Source organism: Marmota monax, unplaced genomic scaffold (assembly GCF_021218885.2).
Source record: "Marmota monax isolate L192 unplaced genomic scaffold, Marmota_monax_Labrador192_F-V1.1 WCK01_AAM20220418_F8-fsc00051, whole genome shotgun sequence".
Classification (NCBI taxonomy): domain Eukaryota; kingdom Metazoa; phylum Chordata; class Mammalia; order Rodentia; family Sciuridae; genus Marmota; species Marmota monax.
Window position 1 is genome coordinate 440,013 of NW_026695202.1, and position 25,293 is coordinate 465,305.

General features: G+C 34.4%; 1 protein-coding gene across 1 annotated transcript in view; it reads left to right on the forward strand.

The window, feature by feature from the left end:
* The window catches only part of Utp20 (UTP20 small subunit processome component), a 93,967-nt gene that overhangs the window by 25,901 nt on the left and 42,773 nt on the right, over positions 1-25,293 (forward strand). Inside the window, exons 19-27 of the mRNA XM_046429652.2 lie at positions 3,580-3,656; positions 5,603-5,682; positions 5,920-6,160; positions 10,431-10,616; positions 14,032-14,122; positions 15,057-15,142; positions 16,093-16,218; positions 20,617-20,783; positions 22,389-22,597. Coding sequence (XP_046285608.1) covers positions 3,580-3,656; positions 5,603-5,682; positions 5,920-6,160; positions 10,431-10,616; positions 14,032-14,122; positions 15,057-15,142; positions 16,093-16,218; positions 20,617-20,783; positions 22,389-22,597 — 1,263 coding nt within the window. The remainder of the gene's footprint in view (positions 1-3,579; positions 3,657-5,602; positions 5,683-5,919; positions 6,161-10,430; positions 10,617-14,031; positions 14,123-15,056; positions 15,143-16,092; positions 16,219-20,616; positions 20,784-22,388; positions 22,598-25,293) is intronic.

The window sequence follows — 25,293 nt, forward strand, 5'->3', positions numbered from 1 at the left end:
GGTGTCTTTGTGTAATTTTATTTCTCTCAAAGCCTTGGGTAAATTGTGGATGTTGCTTTAAAAGTATTTGTAGAATTGGGCATGGTAGCACCCATCTGAAAGCCCAGCAACATGGTGGGAAGCTGAGGCGGGAGGATCACAACTTTGAGGCCAGCCTGGGTAACTTAGTGAGACCCTGTCTCAAAATAAAAAGGACTGGGGGTGTAGCTCAGTGATAGAGCATAAAGCCTTGGGTTCAATCCTTAGTACCACCAGAAAGAAATTTATACACATATATGCATATATAAAATATAAATAAAATGATTATATATAAATTATTCACAGTCATTTCAACATTTGAAATGTCCTTATTGAGTGGCCAAAATCGTACTTTAAAAGTATTCATAGGATTGGGCATGGTGGCACCCACCTGAAAGCTCAGCAGCTTGGGAGGCTGATGGGAAGTCTTTATATGTAGAGAGGCATGTTTAGAGAGAACTGGGAATCATGCAGAGGGCATGATTGCCCTCACTTGCCCTTTCTCCTGGGCTGACCCTGTGTCTTAGTTTTCCTATCTATAAAGAAGCCATATTTAATATGATGGTCTCTCACTTTTCCTGCCCCAGAAACCTATGATTTATTTCTATTCAGAAAATACTTACGTTACTGAATTTGCTTGTCAGTATTCTGTTCTGAATCTAGCCAGTTAATAAGCATTTACGATGTTTTGGACATCAGGTTAGGTTCTAGGGATACAAAGATAATTGAGAACATAACCCAGCCTATAAGAGATGTATAGCCTAGTAGAGCCTGTCAGACACAGAAAGCACTGCGTACAGTAGTGCAGTCTGATGAGGCTGCACCGAGGGAGCTGAGTGCTGAATGATGGATTAGGTGTTCAGGAATGCAGATGGGAAGGCTGTTAAAGCCAGAGAGAGGAGAGTGAGGCAGAAGTGTTATCAAGTAGCCCAACTCATTTGAGGGATACAGGCAATTCTATATGGCTGCAGTGTGAGGTGCAGGGGAGACATCATGAAAATTGAGACCGGCCTAGGTCATATCTGAAAACCTGGACTTTTTTGTAGACCTTATAAACCAGAGACAGTGTTCACTATGTAGGCCCTTGTTTTCAGTCTTTTCACTCTTCAAAGATTTGCCATTTTTGGAAAGAAATGCCATCATTCATTCAGTTATTTATTGTGTATTGTTTATAGCACCTCTTAAATATCTTATGCCGTACAAAGTGCTGGTTGTACAACAAAGAACAGAGGAGACATAGACCCTGACCAGTGCATCTGATGCCAACTTTATAGATCACTATTGAAACTTGATGCTATTTTTATTAAAGGGAGAGTGGGGCAGACATTTGGCTTTTGTTACTGTTGTCTTTTTGCTTTTGTTGATTTTATGTGCTATTATTAAAACATATAGATGATGAGTGAGTTTCTGGAATACTTAGGAGAAATGTTCAAAGGCTGCTTGAGTTGAAAAATTGCTGATATTCCTTGGCTAAGTTATGGTGAACATTCATAATAGGAAATCTGTTGAAATGTATTTCATTTTAACTTCCTGGTTCAATAACCAGCCTTCTGCTTGTTGTAGTATTAGGGCTAGGAATGTGGAAATGGAACCTGGTAAAAGGAAATCACAAGAAACATGATGGCTATTGTTTTCTTCCTTATTATTAGAAATTAAGAGAAAGAAATAGATAGTCATTATCTGAGAATTAATTTCCATTTTTAGGCCATTACATTAGCTTTTCGGTGCTGAAAAATTGTGTTAGATACCTGAGAAAAACAACTTAGAGGAGGAGAGATTTATTTTGGCTCATGGTTATAGAGGTTTCAGTTCATGATTGACTGACTCCAAGTCAGAAACATCATGGCGGAAGGGTGTAGCAGAAGAAAGTTGCTGAGTTCTTAACAGCTTGGAAATGGGGCAGGGGATGAGAAATAGTTCTCCAGGGGCAAACCCTCAGTTACCTACTTCCTCCAGACATGTCTACCTACATTCTATTTCCACCACTTCCTAGTAGTTCAGTCACATTATTAATCCATCAAATGGATTAATTCACTGCTGAGATCAGAGCCCTCATGAACCCATTATTTCCTTAGAATCCCTCCTGAACATTATTACATTGAGAACCAAGCCCTTAATACATGAGACTTTGGGGGGATATTCCAGATGTAAACTGTAACAATCATGCTTTTTTATGAAGGAACTGCCTGCCTTTACCATTGAAAGACATTCTGAGTGCTGCTTCCTACTTAGTCCAGAGCTATTTACAAAAATAAATGTGAATTCTGTTTGGAGACTCTACCTGTTGGCCAAGACAGGTACTCTGTACTCTTTTTATATGTTCCCAGCACCACTCTGTAGACTTACTATATATTAATGCATTTTTTTTTTTTAGAGCAAACTTTGGAGATAGGCATTTACTATGTTCATTTTATAGAAAGGAAAACATAAAAAGGAGATTTAGTAATTTTCCCATGATCACACAGCTCAGAGCTTGGAAAACTAGTATTCAAACCCAAGTGTTTTGGATCCATAGTCCGTGCTTTTAATAAGATCCATGGCCTCAGTTAATGACAACTCAGATAATTTCCACTAAAAAATGTAAAAGCAATGGATTCATTTTAATTTAGGTAATGTGTTCAGAGAACACATAATAGCCAGAATTGTATTTTATAATTTACAACATGCCTTTATAATCTCATTTAATCCTCAAGGTAGGTAGTGTCAGTTCCTTTTTGCACATGTCTCAAATAGAACCCAAGTGAGGTAGGTAGGTGAGAAAGCAGCAACAGGAATACCAGTGTCAAAGTTTAAAGCCTTATATTCTTTCCCACGTTTGTTCTCTGTTGCAGGACATTAGGGGTTTTCAGTCCATAGCATTTGAAGATCCATCATGAACTGAACTCTTAGTGAGCAAGACTGCAGGAAGTCCTGCTTTTAACCTGTTTTAGATGTTAACATCCTCTGTGATATTTCATCTGGAAAAGAGATGGCTGCTAAAATATGTACAAACTTCCCAAACTTAAGTAATGATACTTGATGCCTCTCCAGCACAAGGAGATGTTGGTAATAATGAGTGTCATTCCAAAAGGAGATTGAGAAAACTTTACACACTGGACTGAACTCCTTTTGAGTATAATTTTGAGAACTCGAACATGTGCTTATGAAGCCTCAACTGTCATTGACAGTAAACTTTGAGTTCTTTAGCCTTGTACTTCATTGACCTTTCTTTAAGTTCTGTTTTAGCAGGTGATGGCAATGTTTGTTAGAAAGGAATTTAATTCTGAGTCAAATGTATCCTTTATATGTGGATATCTGAAATGAGTTTGAATATTATGTTTATTCATTATATGTTTACTCATTATAATGAGTCTTCTGTGTTTAATTGTGAGTGATATGTTAGGAAAAGGAAGGAAATTGTTACACACTGTATTTTGGATGGATAATTACAACATTTTTTCTTAAAGCACAGCATCTTTCCAAATCTCAGATTGTCCAGGTTGGGATGTCTGCATTTGAGCACTTCTGCCATTCTGTTGTACCTTATTACTCATTTACTAAACAAGTCTTTTGCAATTGCAGGTACCTCTTCGGTATTTGCTAGGCATGTTATATGTTAACTTCAGCCCTCTTTGGGATCCTGTTATTGAACTCATAAGGTAAGTGTGGGTTAAATGGATGAAGCTATTATGCTTTAATGGCTGCAGAATAATGAGGCCAGGATTATATACTTTCTACCTGTGATTTAAATGAATGGCTATGTGCACTATTTACATTTACCTTAAATCCTTTGTGGAACGAGGAAGCCAGAATTATACTTTATAATTTACAAAATTATAATTTATGTCTATAATCTCATTTAATCCTCAAGGTAGGTAGTGTCATTTCCTTTTTGCACATGTCTCAAATAGAACATTAATAAACATTAATTATTCTCTTGGATGTCAAGATTTTCAACAATTCAATTGTTATACGTACATTTCTATGTGTATGTGTATTGAAATAGCTTTGGAGGGCTTTCTCTTTTTACTTTATGTAATAATTTCTGTGCTGATTTTTTTATAGTAAGAGATATACTAATTGCATGCTTATATTTAAATATATTGAGTCATTGAGCTACACTTTACTTTAAAAATAAGGACTTTTCAAAACCTTTGCTGTGTAGTATACAAAATCCTATTAGCTCTAAATAACTTTCCTATGTTCATATCTAAAAAAAGAATCTTAATAGTCATGTAGAAAATACATATGCCATTACTCAGATGTAAAACTTGGTCCTTTTTTCAGATATTTGTCTTCAGATTGTGTACTCTGGCTTTTTAACAGATTGGAAATATGTCATATGTGGCCTTTCTATCCTGACTGTTGGTTCTTATTTAACAGAAAGAAACAATAAATAAATCCCTTTTGAATTTCAAATTAGCTTGTCTGCCTTTTACGTCCCTTCAAAACCATCAAATCAGTATGCTGAAAATAAGTGCCTTCTAACACCAGCTTTATTATTTTGCTTATTGTCCCTTCAGAAGACAAAAATAATCTGATATATTATCAATGGCCTCTTGTCAAAAAATGTTGTTTCTTTAAGTACTAAATTGCCTTTAATGGTTCTCCATAGTGTCTGGGCTCCCTTCCTGTTGGGTAGCTATTTCTGTTTGGAAATTGGATATTTTTTTTTTCTATGTATAGTACAGAACAGACATAGTTTATGTCTGCATGAAGTTTATGCATTCTCAGAAAAGTAATGACAAAAAATATCAAAAATTCGAGATGATTTTTGCTGGAATATCAAACTATGTAAACACTATTTGATTCCCCTAGTATCTATTCATGGAGTTCTAAAAATGTTTTTCAAATAGTTGGTGAATGTTTATTTTACTGTTGAGTTAATAAGTATATATGAATTTGGTAGAGGGAACCTACATTTTAAAATTAGCTGTGAACAAAATAACTTTTCTCTCCAAACAGTGGTCTCTTTCCCTTAATGGTCTATACCTCATATATTATGCTCCATTGCCATTATTATGCCTTTAAAAAATATTCTCATTATAGGGATTTATTTACATTTTTTAAAATACCCATCAGTCTTTTATGACTACCAAAAGAATTTTTGAGCTGGGCACTATGATTCATACCTGTAATTCCATTTACTTGGGAAGCTGAGAAAGGAAGATTGCAATATAGAGGCCAACTTGGGCAACTTAGCAAGACACTCTCTCAAAAAAATTTTTTAAAAAGGACTGTAACTCAATGGTAGAGCACTTGCTCAGCATGTCTGAGGCCCTGGGTTCAATTCCCAGAGTAGCTAAATGTGTGTGTGTGTGTGTACACACGTATGTGTACGTATATCTATATATCTATATCTATCTACCTATCTTTATATATATATATATATATATATATATATATATATATATATTACACACATATGTGTATATGAGTGTGTGTATGTATAGCAATGCAGGCATTTTTAAAGAATGCAGAACTTGTTTACAACCTCCCATTGAGTTAATCAAATAAACATTTTAATTCTTTCAGTTTTTTTCTTATGAGATATCCAAAACTTAAGACCATACCACATTATTTTTAAAATTTGTTTTTATCTTAGTTCCCATGCCCATGAAATGGAAAATAAGCAGTTTTGGAAAGTCTACTATGAACATCTAGAAAAAGCAGCAACCCATGCTGGTATGTAAGAGGGCAGGGGAGGCTGGAAAGACAAGCTGTGGTTTAACTAAGTTTTACTGCATAATTATGCATGAAATTGGAAAACAAGTGAGAAATGTATTATCTTCTATAACCATTGGATGTGGGTTTTTTATTTTCCTTATATTACCAGAGACAGAAATGTCTTCTCTTGAGTAAGCATATAGGGCATATGTTAATATTCTCTAGTGGTTATAATGACTTTTTTCTCTGTTTCAGAGAAAGAACTGCAAAATATAAAAGATGAGGAAAAGTCCATTGGAGATGAAAGCTGGGAACAGACCCAAGAAGGGGATGTTGGAGCTTTTTATCAGAAGCAGTTAACATTGAAAACTGATTGTCAGGAAAGACTGGACCATACCAACTTTCGATTTTTGCTCTGGCGTGCTTTGTCAAAATTTCCAGAGAGAGTAGAGCCACGGTCCAGGGAGCTTTCCCCACTTTTCTTGAGATTTATCAAGTAAGTATTCTCTTCTAGGAATATATCCTTGGTAGGGTGTGAGTATTAACCTTCCAAACTGGCCAAGTTCTTTATTCATCTCACATTTTTAAATCAGTGGAATGTCTGTGAAGCACTGGTTCTCTCAGGTAACAACTAGTTTTGTTCACCACTTAATTTTAAATGAATCAAAACACAAATGATACTAATAAAAATATTTCATATTACGAAATAAGAAGGTCATATTGAGTGTGATCAACATAAAGAGGCCTTGTTATTTCTCGCCCTGTTTGTTGTTTTATTGTTTACCTGGAACTGGAAGATATTTTCCAGTGAACCAACCCCAACTACTATTTTGAACCTCTTGATATTTCTCATGCTGATGCATGTACTGTCAAAGAATAACAGGAATTTTCTGGAGTATTGTTTAGTTTTGACTGTATATGTGTGTATATGTCTGGTTGCTTTAAGACTCCAAAGGTATGGTATCAGAACTAGGCAATTAGCAAAAAGTATGCTCTCCACTAGTATTTCATGACATGAGAAAATGCTGTAGGATTACATGCTAGCTTATCCAAGGATGAAAAGGAAGTCTAGGTGGTTGACATAGAGCTGTCCAGGGAGTGTTTGGAAATAAGAGCAAAAAGTTAACAGGAGACCAGATTGTGTGCTTCAAGTAATGGTAAGGACTTTGGCCCTGGGAGGTTTAAGCAAAAGGATGATGTGATCTAAGTCTTAAGGTTTTTTTTCTGTTACATTGAAAATGGCCTTTAGAATGGCAGTGGCAAGAGAAGAGACCAATCAGGTAGGGATTGCAAGCCTAGACAAGAATTTGGTGGTGACTTGATCAAAATTGTAGCAATAAAGGTGGGAATTTTTAAAAGATTTCAATTTGATAGGATATATTTTTGAAAGATTCCAACAAGATCAGCCTGTGGGATTTGCCAGTATGGCAGTATGGGTATGTGGTGGTGGTAGGAAATGGGAAGAAGGTAGGAGTTAAGTATGTCTCTTAAGGGTTTGGCCTAAGCAAATAGAAGAAGAGAGCTACCACTTACTGAGAATATGAGGAGAGCAGGCTTTCCAGGTTTGCAGGTTGAATCAAGGTTTATTTGAAGATGTGTTAAGTTAGGGCTACTAAGTAAACATCCAAGCAGAGGTATGTCAAGTACATATTGAAGGTAGAAGTTTGAAATCAAAGGAAATATGTGATCTGGAGATAATAAATTGGGAGTCATCAGTATGTGGATAAGACAGAGAATGAAGTCACCTAAGGTATGAATGTAAAAATAGAAGACTTGTAAGGATTGACACCAGTGTTTAGAGGTTGAGAGAGAATAAACCAGCAAAGAGACCACAAAAGAGTGATAGTAAGAAGAACCAAGACCATCTGATATCCTGGAAGCCAGATGAAGAGAATATTTTAGGGAGGGAGCAATCACTTTAATCACATGTGTCTGAGAAGTCAGGTGAGGATCAAGAATTGATTCAATGTATTGGTGCAAATGATCCAGAAGGGAGGAGAAAATTTGCTAGCACCATCTCTTCAACTAGGTAAGAGGAAATAGGATCCGATGCATAAGTGAAAAGGTTTGCATGAATTATTCATTTTGGCAAAGGTTATCGGCAAAGAAGCAGCAGGATGACAGATATAGCAATGGAAGAGCAATGATTTTTCTCTTTGCACATAATTATTTGGATATAAATTTGTTTATAAAATGAGGACAGTGATATTTATCATCTTTTGCCTTGTTTTGGAGGCAAAATTTGTATCAGTTGTTTTATGAATTGCAAAAGGCATCCAAGTGCAACCTGGCCTTAGTGCTGTTAATTGAATATGAGCTCTCTGCCATGTTAATTTGAAAAAATAAGATCACCCCTTAGCTTAAAGATGAAAACCTTAATCTGTGTTATTCTAGTGGTTCTTTTAAAAGGGTTGGTAGGATACTGTCCACAACGTGTTATTTTGAGTGAGAATTTAAAAGTCTCACTGTGTGATCTTTTTCTTAGTATCTCTCCATGCATGCAGTAAACAACAAAATGTTAATCATTGGATGAATGAATGAAAGCTAGTGCACTAAATGACTTCAAGACTGTATTTGTTAACTACAATAATGGATTAAAAATAAAGAATTGGAATTTAGTATAATTTAATAAGAACAAATTCTATAATTAGAAGAGATAAAGCATAAAAACTTACTGATTTTTGTTGCCTGGACATTCTGTTTGAATCTACCATATCATGGCTGCCACCAAAAGCTATGGAGTTTATAGCTCCTTTTATCTTATCAGACCCATGCTTTTTAAACTGAATTTTGTGGTGATGTCCTCTGTAAGTATATTTTTTAATTTAAATTAAGCTTATTTTTAACCTAATACATAAAAAGGTAAGAAATTTTATATATTAATAAACATCATGTGAAGTTTTGATACACATATATTATAATGCTCAGATCAGGTTAAATTTATCCTTTTCTTCAAATACCTGTCATTTTTTTTTTTATGGTGAAAACATACAAAATTCTTTATTTAAGTTTTTCAAAATATGTAGTACATTTTTACATATAGTCACCCTACTGTGCAATAGTTAAACCAGAATTTCTTACTCCTAAGTGGAACTTAGTATACAGTGATCAACCTTTTCCCATCCCTCCTTCTTTTAAAGTCTGGTAACCACCATTATCCTTGAGATCAACATTTTTAAATTCTAAATATGAGCTCATGTAGTTCTTTTCTTTCTCTGCTTGGTTTATTTAGCTTAATATAACAATCAGGTAACAGGATTCCTTTATATGGCTGAACGTATTCCACTGTGTTTAAGTACCAGATTTTCTTATCTGTTAATCAGTTGATGGACATTTAGATTGTTTTCATGTCTTGGCTCTTGTGACTAGTACTGCAGTTAAGATGGGAGTGTAGACATTTCTTTAGCTATGTCCCCAGTATTGGGGTTGCTGGATCATCATATGATAATTCGATTTTAATTTTGTGAGGAACTTCCCTGCATTTTTCCATAACGGCTGTACTAATTTACATTTCCATCAACAATGTCCAGGGGTTCCCTTTTCTCCAAGTCCTCACCAGCATTTATTATTATTTGATCGTAGCCATTCTTACTAATGTAATTTCATTGTAATTTTGATTTGTGTTTCCCTGATGATTAGTGATATGTTGAGCATTTTTTTATGTAATTGTTGGCCCTTTGTATGTCTTTTGAGAAGTGTCTCTTGAAGTCTGTTGCCCATTTTTTAATTGAATTATTTGGTTTTTCTGTTTGTTTTAATTTTTGCTATTGAGTTTTTTTATTTCCTGATATATTCTGAATCTTATTTAATCCCTTGTCAGATATATAGTTTGCAAGCATTTTCTTCCATTCTGTGAATCGTCTCTTCACTATTGATTTTTTTCTTTGCTACAGAGCATTTTAGTTTGATGTAATCCCATTTGTCTATTTTGATTTTGTTTTTTGTGATTCTGGGGGTCTTGTTAAAAATGTGTACACAAACACACACACACACATGTATGTATCTTTGCCTGTTCCAGTGTCCTGATGGATTTCTTCTGTTTTCTTCTGGTAGTTTCAAAGTTTCGGGTCTGTCTTTTAATACATTTTGAGTTGATTTTTGTAATTGGTGAGAAGGGTCTAGTTTCATTATTCTGTATGTGGATATACAATTTTTCTCAGTACCTTTGTTGAAAAATCAGTTGGCTATAAATGTGTGGGTTCACTTCTAGGCTATTATGTTCCATTGGCCTATGTGTGTATTCTAAAATCATACTGTTTGATTACAAGTTTGTAAGATATTTTGAAGTTAGATAATGTAATACCTCCGTCTTTATTCCTTGTGCTCAAGATTACTTTAGCTATTCAGGGTTGAGATACTGTATTTTCAAAAGGACACTGGCAAAGTAGAATGTGTCTGGCCAAATGTAACGGTGTGGTCTTAACATCATGCTGCAATCTTTTAATATAATCCATTTTTAACCACTTGCTTTTCCAAAGATGAAAAGCTGATTTCAGTGAAGTCCAAAATAAACATCTCAAAATATTTTCAGCAATTTACCAATGGAATGAGCTGTCTTCTACAATTAGTGATTATAGTTAGTGATTGGCTTGTCAATGAGGGACACAATAAAAAGAATAATATTGTAGAATAAGCTTGACTAATCTCTGATGTCCCTTTAGGGTATGATTCTTGTGCCGTGAACATCTCCCTCATGAACAGAATCAAGACATTTCAGATTAGTGTGCCCTTCTCATCCGTGTTGTACCACTCTCTTCCCGCTATAGCAATGAGTATTACCCAGCAGATCTGCAGGTTGCTCCAACCCAGGATCTGCGGAGAAAAGGCAAAGGGATGGCAGCAGAGGAAAAAGAAGATGAACCTGCTGCTGAAGATGACATAGAAATGGAGGAAGAGGTGGTAACCCCAGATGAACCCCCGCAGAAGAAAAAGACAAGAAGAGCTGCAGCAAAGTGAGTTCTCCTTTGTCGAGTGATCACAGATGTAGGCGGAGCAGGTGCTGTCTCTTCTCACCTGAATGGGAAATAGCCTTGTACAACGTGAACTACTAAGTGCTACATCTTCCTAGGATTTTTCTTTTACAGTCCAAACAAAACTGTCTGTCTTCTGAGTGTACTGTTCCAGAACAGCCCTGTTCTAGGGTATGAGAATTGGGCCAATGGTGCCTTGAGAGTGAAGAAATAGGCAGACAGATCCAGGATTGTGCAGGTGCAATATTTTGTGGGTCCACTGATCTTGTTTCTGCCCAGGATCATGCTTCTGTCAGTGACCCCAGTACTTTACACTCTGTACAGTTCTGGATCTGTCTGCCTCTTTCTTCGATCTCGTGGCATCTTGAGGCTGGTTTTCACACAGTGGAATTATTGTCCTGGAACAATTACTTACTATTAGCCTTGTTTATCCACAGAATATAGAGCTAGGAACTTTTGAGGTAGCTCATTTTTATTGTAACTTCTTTTAAAGATGTGAGCTTTGGAGCCTCCAGTGCTTAAATACTCTTGGACTTTTGCTATTCATCTTCACAGCAAAGGGCATCATTATGTTTGTGTTCTAGGGGAACACATAATGATATCTTTTCTCTTAAATAAGCATAATCAGCTACTTTTACTCTGCTGTTGGCTTATCTTCTACTGGTTACTTTTTTCTCATACTGTTATACCCTCTTATTCTCTGGGTTACTCATTTATCTAAATTGTTAAACCTTAAAAAAAAAATGATTGGAGTTTCAGAAGTTATTTCAGGTTACTTGAAAATTGTCTGAATTGAGGTGTCTTAAGAGCCACTGGACTGGTGCCACTGTGTTATTTTAAAACTTTAGATCTCATTTGTTTAGTATTTTAACATGAGCCATTTGTTAATTCATCCAATCCTGTAACTGTATGGAATGATTTTTGCTAAGTGCTAGGCTTTAAAGTGAATTGTACACAATGTCTGCAATGCAGAAGTCATAATCAAATGCCTGGTGAAATATTTCTATATGAGAAATATTTTTAAAGGAGTTATAGGAGCACAGTAAAGAATTGCTAACTTCTACTACAAAGTTCCAGAGAAGACTTTTTCCAAAGGAAAGAATATCTTTGATGCGGAAAGATTACAGTTTGGCAGCATTAGACGAGAAAAGACTTAGCAATTAATGGAAATGTGTAGAAAGCACAGGGGCAGGTAAAGTCATGAGTACATGCAACTATATAGTTCCTCCTCTGCCTCTGCCTTCTCATAGCTCTGAACGTTCTGTCACTTACTACTTTAAGATTGTTGCTTTCTCCTTCGTTGCCATTAACATAAAACTTAGCAAAACATTAGTCCTAAATATGTATTTGGTGAATAGATAAATAAATCATATCTCTAACCAACCATGGCTTTGTCTTTCTAATCCCTGGATCTTTGCATATGTTCATGCCTCTTTCCATGGTGCCCTTGCCTGACTTCTGTCAATTGAAGTTCTATTCATACTTTAACTCACTCTTCCATCAGTACTTCACTTAAGTCTTTCCTATCTTTTAAAGTCAAAATTGTCTGTCTCAATTTCTGACTTTCGTAGCAGCCTCTGTCATACCCCTACCACATCCCCACTCCTTCCTTTGCATATTAATTTTTTATAGATCTCCCATGAAAATCAGAAACTCTGAAGAATTAGATCTATGTATTAATTTGTCTTCTATAGCAAACCTAGAATATTGCCACCAAATAACAAAATTGAAAATGTGAAGAAATCAGTAATCACCTTCTTGGTGCCAGCTCAGTATTTTCATAACCTAAGTTTATAATCTCTCATAAAATCACCATTTGGCAAGTACTTTATTGAAAATGTGTAAATTAGCTCCTGTTCTCTTTAAGTCTGTAAGGCCACATGGCACATAGATGGAGAAAATGAGTGGAAAAATCATTTGTGTGTGCAGAACTGGGGATTGAACCCAGGGCTCTCCACCACTACACTCTCAGCCCTTTTTTTTAAAAAAAAAAAAAAAAAAAACAACTTTATTTTGAAACAGGGTAACACTAAGTTGCAGGCTGGCCTCAAACTTAATATCCTCCTGATTCAGCCTCCTGAGTAGCCGGAATTACAGGCATGTATGTGCATGACTTCAATAACAATTTTTTAAAGTTTATTTGTAAAACTGCAGATTATTTTTCTACAGTAGCCAAAGAGGTTGTGATTTCTAGCTTAATTTCTTCATATTAATTAGAAGGACTTTGATAGCTTTGCTTTCTTTTGCCCAGTAACAGAGAAATGCATTGTTTGGTAAATGCTTCAGAGCAAAGGCACCATAATTTAGACTCTTTCTTTCATTTAATCCTTGTGGAAAACCCAGGAAGTTTGTGGTTATTACAGTGAAAAAACTGAGACTCTGAAACATAAGTAGCTTTCCCCAAAGTTACACAGCTGAAACTGGCAGAAACATACATGCAGCTTGATTTCCATTTCCTTCTTCCTACTTAAATTCTTGAAATAGTCCAATAAAATCTTTTGAACTCTTTTCATTTATAGTTATTTTTGTTTGTTTTTTAAAGTTCTAACACAGATTATGTACAGAAAGAAAAGAGTTTTCTCAAAGCAGTTTTAGAGTCTTAGAGTCTGTGGATTAGGAAGTCAGGTAAATAAATACAGTAAAAGCCCTCTTGGTCTGTGTTAGGAGATGGCCATTTGTTCTGGGCATTCCCATGTACATATTTATGTTTCAACCACAGAACATTGTCGTTCTTCCTTTGTGGAAAACTGGTGCCATTGTTACCTAAACTTGGACCTCTGTTAGCTGACATCAGTGTTTATGCTATATGAAGGCGAGGAAGACTATATTCTACCACTTAACCATCTACTTCATAGAACTTAAATAAGGAATTATTCCCCAAATTACTTGGCTCAATTTTGGAATATATTACTATGTTGATTACTTTCTTTCAAACTTTAGTTTGAAAGAAGCACATCCTGAAAGATTTTTCTGGGATAGGGAGCCTGTATCAGGGAGAGACTTGACTAAGATGTAGAATTTCTGGAGAGTAACTTCGTAAATGTAAATGATTGTAATTTGTTTGTAGTCAAGTGCGGTAGTACATGCACCTGTAATCCCAGCAACTCGGGAGGCTGAGGAAGGAGGATTGTGAGTTCAGTCAGCCTCAACAATAAGGCACTAAGCAACTCAGTGAGACCCTGTCTGTAAATAAAATACAAAGAAGGGCTGGATGTGGCTAAGTGGTTGAGTGCCCCTGAGTTCAATCTCTGGTACCAATAATAATAATTTATTTGCATAATTAATAGTGAAACTATAGGTAGAGTGCTTGTAGTATTTTGCAAGAATAAAATTGTAGGTATTGTCATCTGAAGAAAATAATCTCTATCTGTAATACTCTTTACTTGGTTTTATTTAGGCAGTTAATTGCTCATTTGCAAGTTTTCTCTAAGTTTTCAAATCCACGAGCCTTATATCTGGAATCGAAACTATATGAATTATATCTTCAGGTAAGTAAATAAAGTCTTTATCATTTTCTTTGCCAGAGTAACTTGTAGGGTCTCAGTAGTTGCTTGTTGAACAGAACCTATGTCTATATTTTAATTACTTTTTAAAAAATAAACACATTTTCTGCTATCTTGAAATTATTTTAGGTAACACTAATTAATTTAAATGTATTTCAGGTGATAAAACATTGGTGAGTTGTATTAAAAGTGAAAATTTAAAAAGCATGAATTACATCATAGGATTAGCTTTTAGAAGGGAGTTGTACCAAAAGCAATTGGCTACCTTTCCCTTCTAGTTAATTCAGCCTTCATGGAGGTCTAGAGTTTCAGGATCTGTTAGGTGGAATAAAAACAGATAGTTGGAGTAATTGTCTATTGATATCACAGTGTATGTCCCTGAATTCCAGAAAAGGCTGCAGAAAAAATTTAGTGTCAGAAGCAGAGTAAGTGTTGGATGTCATTCTAAACAATCTGAGAAATGTTCTTTTTTCATTTTGATATTGTTTAGAGAAATTTAATTTCAGCAGAATTTATCTGTGTTCTGCCTATATTCAGAGAGACCTCATTTATAAAGTTGTTCAAAGGAAACAAGATTCTGAACTTAATATTCAGGGAGTCCTCAGAGCCAAGTGTTTTTTCTTGGCATCTTGTTGGCTCTGGTTATAGTGTAGGAATTTTCTTTATCACATGACCAACCCAGTTGGTTTAAATTCAGCATAGAGATTTGAGGTCAGAGTTTCATTTCCATTTTTTTATTTGCATATATTCTCTTTATCCTTTGACTAGAGAAAACCCATAAAGCTTTTGTTAGGAATCAGCCCAACACTTGCATAAAATTTTAGATTTTAGGAAATTTAATTGAGCAAATAAACACAAGGAGATTGTCATCCCATGGCATGTGTATATGTTAATTTATTCTATAAAATATCATTTCCAGTTATTGCTACACCAGGACCAAACAGTGCAAAAAATAACTTTGGATTGCATCATGACATACAAACATCCTCATATCCTTCCTTACAGGTAAGTTGCTTAAATTTAAAGAAATATTATTTCTTTGGCTGATTTTAATCTTTTTGCTTAGGAGCTCCCTTATGAAATGTCTGAAGGCCTGAGAAATCTTCCTCTTTTCTAAGGAATTCATAATGCTGTTTTCCATGGTAGAGTTATTCTCTAGCTGGGCTGGGTAGTGCACACCTATAATTCCAACTATTTGGGAGTCTGAGGGAAGAGGATGGAAAGTTTAAGGCCAGCATGGGTCTACTGAGACCCTCTCTTAAAAAATAAATAGGCTCAGATTGTGGCTCAGTGGTAGACCACTTACCTAGCCTGTGCCCTGGGTTCAATCTAGTGCCTCCCCGCTCCCCAACACACACACACAAAGAGTTTTATATAGAATAGGGAAGAGAACCCGGTGCAGTGGTGCACGCCTATAATCCCAGTGGCTCAGGAAGCTGAGACAGGAGGATTGCGAGTGCAAAGCCAGCCTCAGCAAAAGTGAGGCACTAAGCAAATCAGTGAAGTGAGACACTGTCTCTAAATAAAATTCAAAATAGGTATGGGTTGTGGCTCAGTGGTTGAGTGCTCCTAAGTTCAATCCCTGGTACCAAAAAAAAAAAGGAAGGATAATGTAAAAATGTATGTTGTAAAGTTTAATCATTCTCTCTGTTCCTGTTTATAGAGTGCCATAAAATCTTAGGGTTAGGGTTAGGGAGTTATAATTCTAAGAACTAAAGAAAGCTTTTGTATGCTTTTTATAAATAGCCAAATTGTGTAGTAAATCTAGTCTCTTGTAATCCATTTTCCTTTTGAAATTTGAAGATATTTTTGTGAGACTTTTTGTATATGGAAACCAACCACAATATCCATTTAATACTTTGATTTAGTTGTACTTTTTGCTCTGTATACATACTACTCTTCTGTTTTTAAAAAGTCTTGCTGACTGATAATTTGTGCTATTCTCTTTTTTAAAGGGAAAACTTACAAAGGTTGCTTGATGACAGAAGCTTTAAGGAAGAGATAGTGCATTTTAGCATTTCAGAAGAAAATACTGTAGTGAAAACAGCCCACCGAGCAGATTTGTTTCCTATTCTAATGAGGTATTTATATTGCTGTTTAAAAACTGATTTAAAAAAAAAAAGTTAATCACAAGCACAATTTTAAGTATAATGTTATGATTCTTTTTAGCAGTTGTAGTAGAATATATCATTTTGTATTTTCTTTTGAATGCTTTTTTATTTTTTAATAGAATCTTTGGGGAAGTCAGTTGTATGTAATTTAGATAATTTTGTTTCTCATATAAGGAAACTTGTTAATACAGTATTGTTTTAATAATGATAATATTAAAATTAGGCCCATTATTTCCCTAGGTTTATTGTTTAGATGTACTACAAAGGCTGGGTGTGCATGCTTCATGTGCACAAAGCCTTGGGTTCAATCCCCAGCACCACCAAAAAAAAAAAAAAGAAAGAAAAATCCATTTAAAGAAACTGAACAAAGAGTTCATTCCAGTGTCTATAAATATCATATTTATATTTAATGATGTTACTGCTTTCTAAATTATAGACGGTGGAATACAAAGTTATATACAAATAATGTAGAGATCATATATTCAGAGCATTAAAAAATGAAGTTTAAAAATTTTAGCTAAGTGGCTCTGGGGTGATGGGATTTGGAAAGATCATGAGAATAGGAATGGGATTTAATAGACCTTTACTTGCCATTCAGCTCTGGGATTATGTAGTCCTGAAAGCTGGGGCAGGTTTTTTTAGATTCTTTGGGCTTCACGTCCCTTTTTTGGATGGAAGATGGATCACATATCCTCTGTTGCCTATACTTTCTCTGATGTGATGACTCTGATTCCATTTATAGCCAGCATTAAGGTATTTGCTGTAATGGACATAAAAATATGAGTAAATAAGTAAATATACTTACTTAATATATACTTATATATACTTATATAAAATTATAATTATTGGTGGATTATGAAACAATAAAAATGAGAAGTAGAAATTACCTTACCCAAAACTCAAAAATAAACTCTTCATGATCTTTCAAAACAATTATAAATTATAAACATCAACAATACTAATAACATTTTAAAAGCTAGAAGTAAAAATCAAAGGGTTGCATAAAACCTAAAATACAAGCTACCAAAAACTGTCAGAATACATGCATATACAGTTCTTAAAAGAAAATTGCAATCATTTTGCATAAAATGTTTTATCTTTTTTTTTACTTAAAACATATTACATGAATTTTCTTATACTATAAGATGTTTCAAAGTATGATTATTCGTTTTATAGATTTACCATAATTTTTTAGCCAAGCCCCCTTTGTTGAGCCTTTTGCTTGGCTCTAGTTTTTGTTTTCTGCAAAACACATGTCTGATTTTGAATATCTGTGAATCTTTTAGAACAGTTTATTAGGATAGATTTTTTTTTTAATTTTGTAGGTATTTGTTCATTATCATTGGTTTTTCATTTTCCTTCATGACTTATTCTTACTAAGTATACTTGGATTTTTTAAATTGTTAACTGTACATAAAAGCATAAAAATTGTACATATTAATGGGATAGTGTAATTATTCTAGAGGTGGATCCTCAATAGGAAAATTTATGACCATTTAAAAAGTTTTGGTAAGTAATGCCAAATTGCTGTCTATAATTGTTTTCTATCAACAGTTTTATTTTCTGTGAATATGAATGTTTGACCCAGTCTCTGATGATTTTTCTCAAATAATTTAAGGGAGAAATACAGACCTTTTATAATTTCTGATATAAATTATCCAATCACTTTCAAGTATTTTTGAGCCACTTTATATTCCTATCAGTAGTAGGATAGCTGTTTCCCCATTATTCCAGCTCTGAGTATTATTATTATTATTTGTTTAATTTTTCCTAATTTTTTGGTGAGAAATGGCATCATGTTGTGTAACTTCACACTTTTCGGGTGACTGCATTATTAGAGGTGCCTTCCTTGAATTCTTTATATAAAATCATACCTCTCTTATTTGATATTCACTAGGCCCTTTCCTTATTTATTTTCCTTACAATATTTATCATACAACATAATCTTTCCTTATCTTCCGTATCATAGGAAGTGAGCTCCATGACCCTTAATAAATATTGGTTGAACTAATTTGTACTCATGTATGATATAAAACCATTTTTTCCAGCTTATTATCCTATTTATTGCCCAAATAGCCTAAAAGAATTAACTGGAGTGGTGGTGGCAGTGATTATCTTTGTTTCGTTATGGGCTAACAGTAATTACTTATTAACAGTCATGTTCTTAAAATCTGCTCATCTTGTTTGGGGAGGTCCCTGAAACACCTATAGGGAAGTCCATAGGGTCCAAAATTTTCATAATAATAAAATAAGACCATATTGTTTTCACTGTGTTGACATTTGTACTGGCAAGGCAAAAGCTAGTTTTACTCAGTGTCCTTGGTGAATATTGACCCTTCAGTATATATTTTTTCTACTCTGTATGACAAAGTGGGAAGTATACAAAAAAACTCTTCTGCTGCACACTGCTTATTCACATATGGGTGAATAAGATACGAGTTGAACTGGCCACGTTTTTTTTTGTTTTTGTTTTTTTTCCTTCCTTTCACAGAACACCATTTTTATCTGGAAGTTTGGCTAGTAGACTATGATTCCTTTCACACTTGGGAATCATAGGAATCTTCTAAATAGGCAGTGAGCCTGTCACTTCAAGAGAAACAATTGATAGCATTTGTTTCCAGTGATAAATTCTAGTATTCAAGTGAAAAATCAAGATTTTAGAAAACTGTTATTTGCTCCTGTGAACTTGACAGATTCCCAATTAATTAAAAACTTTCCTTATGAAGAGGATAATGATGTAAAGTTAATATGCACACTTGTCTTTTGGTTTGCAATAAAATGTGCAAGTATTTGGCGTTCTATGTAACTCAGTGGACTTAGTGTTTTCTGAGTAACTATTGCATGTTACAGAATCAATGTAAGGGTAAGAGTTCTGTTCAAAGTGCAAAGTAAACAGATTTTAATATAATAAGGTTCTCAAAGTTTGTTGGTATATCAAAGTGGAATAGTCACAATTAATCTTAAAGTTTTTTCTTCCTTCTCCAATACATATCTGTGTGAGGTTAGATTTTCTTTCAGCCCCAACAGATTGAAAGCAGATAGGCAAATCTTATATTAAACCAGACAGAAAATAAATAAAACAATGCCAATAGTCTTAATTTTTAAGGAAGAGAAATTTGGAAAATATTATTTTCATTAAAATGCTATTTATCTTAACACGTAATAAGTTTTTATTTAAGTGAACTCAAACAAATATTTAAAATTTTTCTGTTTTAATGGCTACTATAGTAAATATAAGCTGATAAAACTCAGACACAAAAGTTCTTGTGGGAATCTCAATAAATTTTAAGTGTTAAAGGGTCCTAATATCAAAAAGTTTGAAAACCACTATCTTTAAATTTTGAAAAAGTCAATATGTTGTATCATGTTAAGAAAGTAGCTTTTATTAGATTATTTAGAATTTTATCAGAAGTGGATGTTGAATTGTATGCTTATTAAGCAACTGTTATAATGGTTATATTATTTTTTTTTAATATGAGCTGTTCACCTATATTTGATTTAACAGATTTTATTGAAGATTCTTTGTTGCAATTCCTGGGAAAATTCTTATTTGGTTTTAACCCAGAACTGGATACTGTGTTTAGAAATGTTGTGCTTTATGTTTCTAAGCAATATTAGTGTGTAGTTTTATTTTTGGTCATTGACTCATCTTAGTTATTAGTTTTTCCACCTTCATTAATACAAAAGGACTGTTTCCTTCTTTCACTCTGCTAGGAAATTATGACAGCAGTTATTTTTAAAAATAACTGGTGCTGTGGTTGTAGCTCAGTATAGTGCTTTCTTGGCATGTGTGAGGCACTGGGTTTGTGTCTCAGCATCACATATAAATAAATAAAAACAAAGTTCCATCAACAACAAAAATAATTTTTTTAAATTCAACTATATTGGACAGTGTATTGCATATAAACCACGTTTTCCAGTTATTATTGGTCTACTCCTTTTTTCCTTTTTAAGCTCTTTTTGTTTATATGTGGTTTTTTCCTAGCTATTAAACTAAAATCTTTGCAGTTTCCTTATTTGCATATAGTTACTCTTATTTCATTTCCTTTTAATCACTATGTTCTTGTTTTCATTTTTCCTTGACTATACTTAACCTTTGACTTACCTATTTTACTGCTTCTTTTCTCACACAGAAAAACACCTTCTGGCCTTTTGTCTATATCTTTTTCTTCCTGCTTCCTTTTAGCCTAATGATGATGATGATGACAATGATTATTTTTATAAATGTCAATGTAAATATTTCATTTGTTTTCATTTTTCCAATTTAAATCTGCTAAGTTTCTCTTATAGCCTTTTAAGAAAAGAAAATAACTAGTATTGTGTTTTAGAATTAATGTGCAAAGAAATAATGTTCTTTTGACTTTTCAGAATTTTATATGGTCGAATGAAGAATAAAACTGGGAGTAAAACTCAGGGGAAATCTGCTTCAGGCACCCGCATGGCCATTGTTCTACGCTTCCTTGCTGGGTCTCAACCTGAAGAAATCCAGATATTCTTAGACCTGCTGTCTGAACCTGTGAAACACTTCAAGAATGGTACCCACCAACTGCCTCCCATTCCCTGCTGAATATGTTACTGTAGCAGACAACTTATGTAGAAACTTATAAAAGTAATATGTTTCCATACTTTCCTGGACATTAGAAGTATTTCTAATTGGGTTGAACCTCCCAACCATGATGACTGTTTTTCAGCTGAAGTGCAATTCATTTTAAACATTGAATTAGGTGATCTCACAATTGATCCTGGGAATTATCGGCACTCTTATGTTACTAAGTGCTTGATAAGCAAATGTGTATTATTTTGTGTATTTAGGCCATCTGAAAAATGGTGAATACTTATCCATACACAAAGAATGGGTTTCTTCTAAGAAATCAAAAGTGTGTCGCAAAATTTATTTGTCTTGGTATTTATTTATTCACTGAGGCATTCACCTATTGAGAGTGATTTATTGAGCACCTCTTGTGCCCCAGGTACTCTGATAAGTTAAAAACAGAAAAGTGAGTATAATATTTACCTTCAACCTCACAGTCAAGAATTGAAGGAAAGAATAGTGTATACACTGAGCTATAAGGCTCTGTGGTATGTGTGGTACACAATGTTAGTAATTATAACTAATAATAATGGCCAACATTTATTAAGTGCTTAATTTATACCAGATGTTCTAACAGTCCCCTTTGCACACAACTCAATTGATCCTTAAAGCAACCACTTGAGCTATCAGTATATGATTGTCCCCATTTTATAAATGAGGAAACTGAGGCTTAGAGATTTACTGGAAGGTGGTAGAGTTAGGATTTAAACCCAGACCTTTCTGACTACAAAAACCTGTCCCATAGTTGCTTTGGATTATCCAAACATAGATATTTATTTGTAAGGCAATGTATTGAATTAGTTTGATATTTTTCTGTGATAGTGGGCCCAGCTGTTAAAAGAATTTCATTCAGTATAATATTGTCCTCTAAAGAAAGTTGACTCTAATGAATACAAAAGTTTTTGTTCATGTATAGCCCCACTATAGGAGGGTAGAATGACTTATGGATCAGTTGATTCATGATCTCATCTCAGTTGGTTTATGTAAAACTTAAGTAATAACATGTTTTCAGAAGCTCTGAAATCAATATTTCAACAGCTATTTATAAGGGACTGTTGCTTTGTTTCTTAGGCAGGAACTACAAGAGGTATAGAACATTGGATTCTCAGCCTTCATGGAGTTTATAATATAGCAGAGCAGTTTCCATGAATCCACTGAACTCAGCTCATTGAAAGATGAGCAAAACAAAAATATGTGTAAAGTTGTCAGGTGGAATGAAAGATTGTTAGTAACTCAGATTTTTAGGAATAGCATTAAAAAAAATTGGATGAGAAATGGGCCAAGAGACTGAGTTCTGTGACAAGTTTCTTATCCTCCTTTATTCCTGAGTTTCCTTATTTAAAGTGGGAATAGGAAAACCTGGCTTACTTAGCTCATTGAATATCTGGTAAGAATCAAAAGGAGATAGTATATGAGAAAGGTGCATTGTCATTTATTAATTATAACAGTAGAAAGTACTGTATTATAGAGGAAAATTGAAGCCATAATTACATATAGTAATAACATAATAACATTTTACAGTACACAATTATCTCTTCTGTTTTGTTAGGAGAGTGCCATTCTGCAGTCATTCAAGCAGTAGAAGATTTGGATTTGTCTAAAGTTCTTCCTTTGGGACGTCAGCATGGAATTTTAAATAGCCTTGAAATAGTATTGAAAAATATTAGCCATCTGATCAGTGAATATTTACCAAAGATTTTGCAGATATTGCTCTGTATGACAGCAACCGTATCACACATCCTTGACCAGCGAGAAAAGGTGAGAGATTTGACTATAGATGCTTCTTCTTGGGCTGAGGAGTCTGGGAATTGGGAATTGGGTTGGGGACTGAAATATTAACATCCTTCTAACCTAAATCTTCTTATATATAACCCTTGAGAGTGTCTCTTTAAAAAAATCAATCTTCCATTTATTAGGAATCAAATATTTATGTATTTATAATATTTATGTACAAATATTTATGTATGACTAGCAAATGCAAATTCCTTGTTATCGAGTGTATGTTTTTAAAGGAGGTGGAATAATAGTAGACCTGTATACATTTCTCAGAAACTCAGCTCACTGAGCTGGTGTGCCTTGAAGTTTAATTTCAGGAGCTGAAGAGTTGTAAACTATCATCCAGTTGTCCTTTCTTCAGAATGGTTGGTAAATAAATCAGTCACTGTTGCCATCATCCTTGTTACTTTGAGACATAGTTACATGGGACTCCAAGTAAATGCTTCCCTACAATTTGCAGTGTCTTGAATAGATAAGCAGGGAGATGAGAGAAGACACATCAACTGGCCAGCTGCCAAGAAGTGTTCTGGTAGATGTTTTCTGAATTGTATTCCAAACAATATACTTACGTTTCATTGAAACTAGTATATAGATGTAAGTGTACTCTTTGGAGTTTAATGAAATAATCCATACGTAATAATTTCAGGGACTGACCTCGAAGTAAAGATCCAGGCTCATTTCATTTATGAATATGTCTGGTGAATCGCCTCTCAAATACAGTCCTAATAAATGATTTACATTTTTAAATATTTTTATTTTAAAATAATTTCAACATAATAATAAGTGAAAATTGACTGGCAAAATTTTAGGCTGCATTTTGGTGATAGGCATGGATGTAAGTCTGTTTTAGTAGTGAAACAACCAGTGTAGAATTCCTCAGGTGGAAAGTCATGGCATGTTCTAAGAAGAAAAAAGGTAGAGGTGGCAGAAATCAGGAACGTTGGGCAAGGTGACGTTCAGCTATAAAGTAGATAGGGTGGGTTATGTATACCTTGTAGGTTATGGCCAGGAGGTGCATTTACATCTAAGTATAAAAGTACACTTAAGGGGCTGGGGTTGTGGCTCAGCGGTAAAGCACTTGCCTCACACATGCAAGGCCCTGGGTTTGATCCTCAGCACCATATATAAATAAATAAAATAGAGTTTAAAAAAAAAAAAAAAGTACAGCTTAGTGGTGGGAAGTTCCTGAGAGTGTTGAAGCAGGGGAGTGATAAAGACAGTCTGATGTTTAAAAATATCACTTTGGTTTCTTGGTGGAAAAGAGGTTGTGGGAGGTCAAGAGTGAATACTGAAAGTAGGTCTTGGAAAAATCTTTCTGTGTTATATGAGAGCTAAAGGACCATAGGAAGAACTATGTTTATGCTTTATAGCAAGTGAAAGTGACTATGGATATATTAAACCATGAGAAGTGATAGCTTTTGTAAAGCCTGTAAAAGTCCTTTGAATTTTTGGTTAACTTAGAAGTTACTCAATAATGCAGCCTTGCTACCAGGTCACCAATCAGTAACTCAGAGGATCATTTGTGCAATTTCACAGTTCATTAGTTAGTGAGGTGTTAAGCTTATGCATAGTTATGAGGTTTCTTCTTTTTATTTTTTAACAAGTCTTTGGAATTCCTTAAAGTGGCATGATGCAATTATTCTACAGTGAATTTTCTTGAGTTAAAGTTTTACATTTATGTGTTTGAGTTCAGTTACACATTTGCTGTTTTATGTCTTTCCTATCCTTCAGGGTACTGACGACATTAAAAGATGTACCGTAAAGATTATTGTTCGCTTTGTGGGCGTTTTGTACATTTAAGTGATGTAATAATGTACATAATTTCAGCCATACTGACAGTTAAGGAATTAAAGTCTACAGTTGCTCATTTTGAGAGTTTTTTCCAGTTTATCCAACAGTTTTGGAGTAAACTGGGTAGCCAGCACTGGAGTTGCAGAAACAAGTAGGGCCTGCCAATCCTACCCACAGGCAGGGAGGGGGATAGGTGGGATTGAAGAAGGACAGGGATGTCTTATTTAAAATCATGGTTGATGATGTTGGTTTGGCATTTGCTTCAGATAATAGTGATACCGAGTTATTTTAAGTATCAGTGACAGTATTTATCTTTCACCCCAAGTATAATTCAGCTCATATAAAATACTGCCAGTAGAATTGAAGCAGATCAGAGTGACTTATAACTGTGTCACCTTTTGTATTTGCTTGTCATTTCTTTCATCTTTTTAACTTGTATAATATAAGCTGATAGTAGATGATATGTGAGATACTATGGTCCCTTAGGTTTGTACAACAAATTAGTTAAGAGCATTCTTATTCATTCTTATTTAAGTCACCTGAATTTAAAATGTACTATTTCAGATTCAAATCGATCTGTTGATCAGAGTATCAGATTTTCATGGAAGTAACTTCCCTTTTAGTTTTATATGTGATATCTTGGTCATAGACTTGATATTCAGCATCTGAGTGCATTTCAGTCATCTGTACATTTTTAGGGTGGTCTTTAGATGTTGATGTAGGTAATAAAAGTCATATATACAAATAAGTTGGTACTTTTGTGCCCATCACCCACAGTATATTAGTCAGTTGGCAAAATAGTCAGGGGTTGAAACTTCCTCTTTAAGTCTGGTGTTTTACAACATTCTCTACCTGATAGAAATCTCTGAGGCCATTGTCTCTCTTAT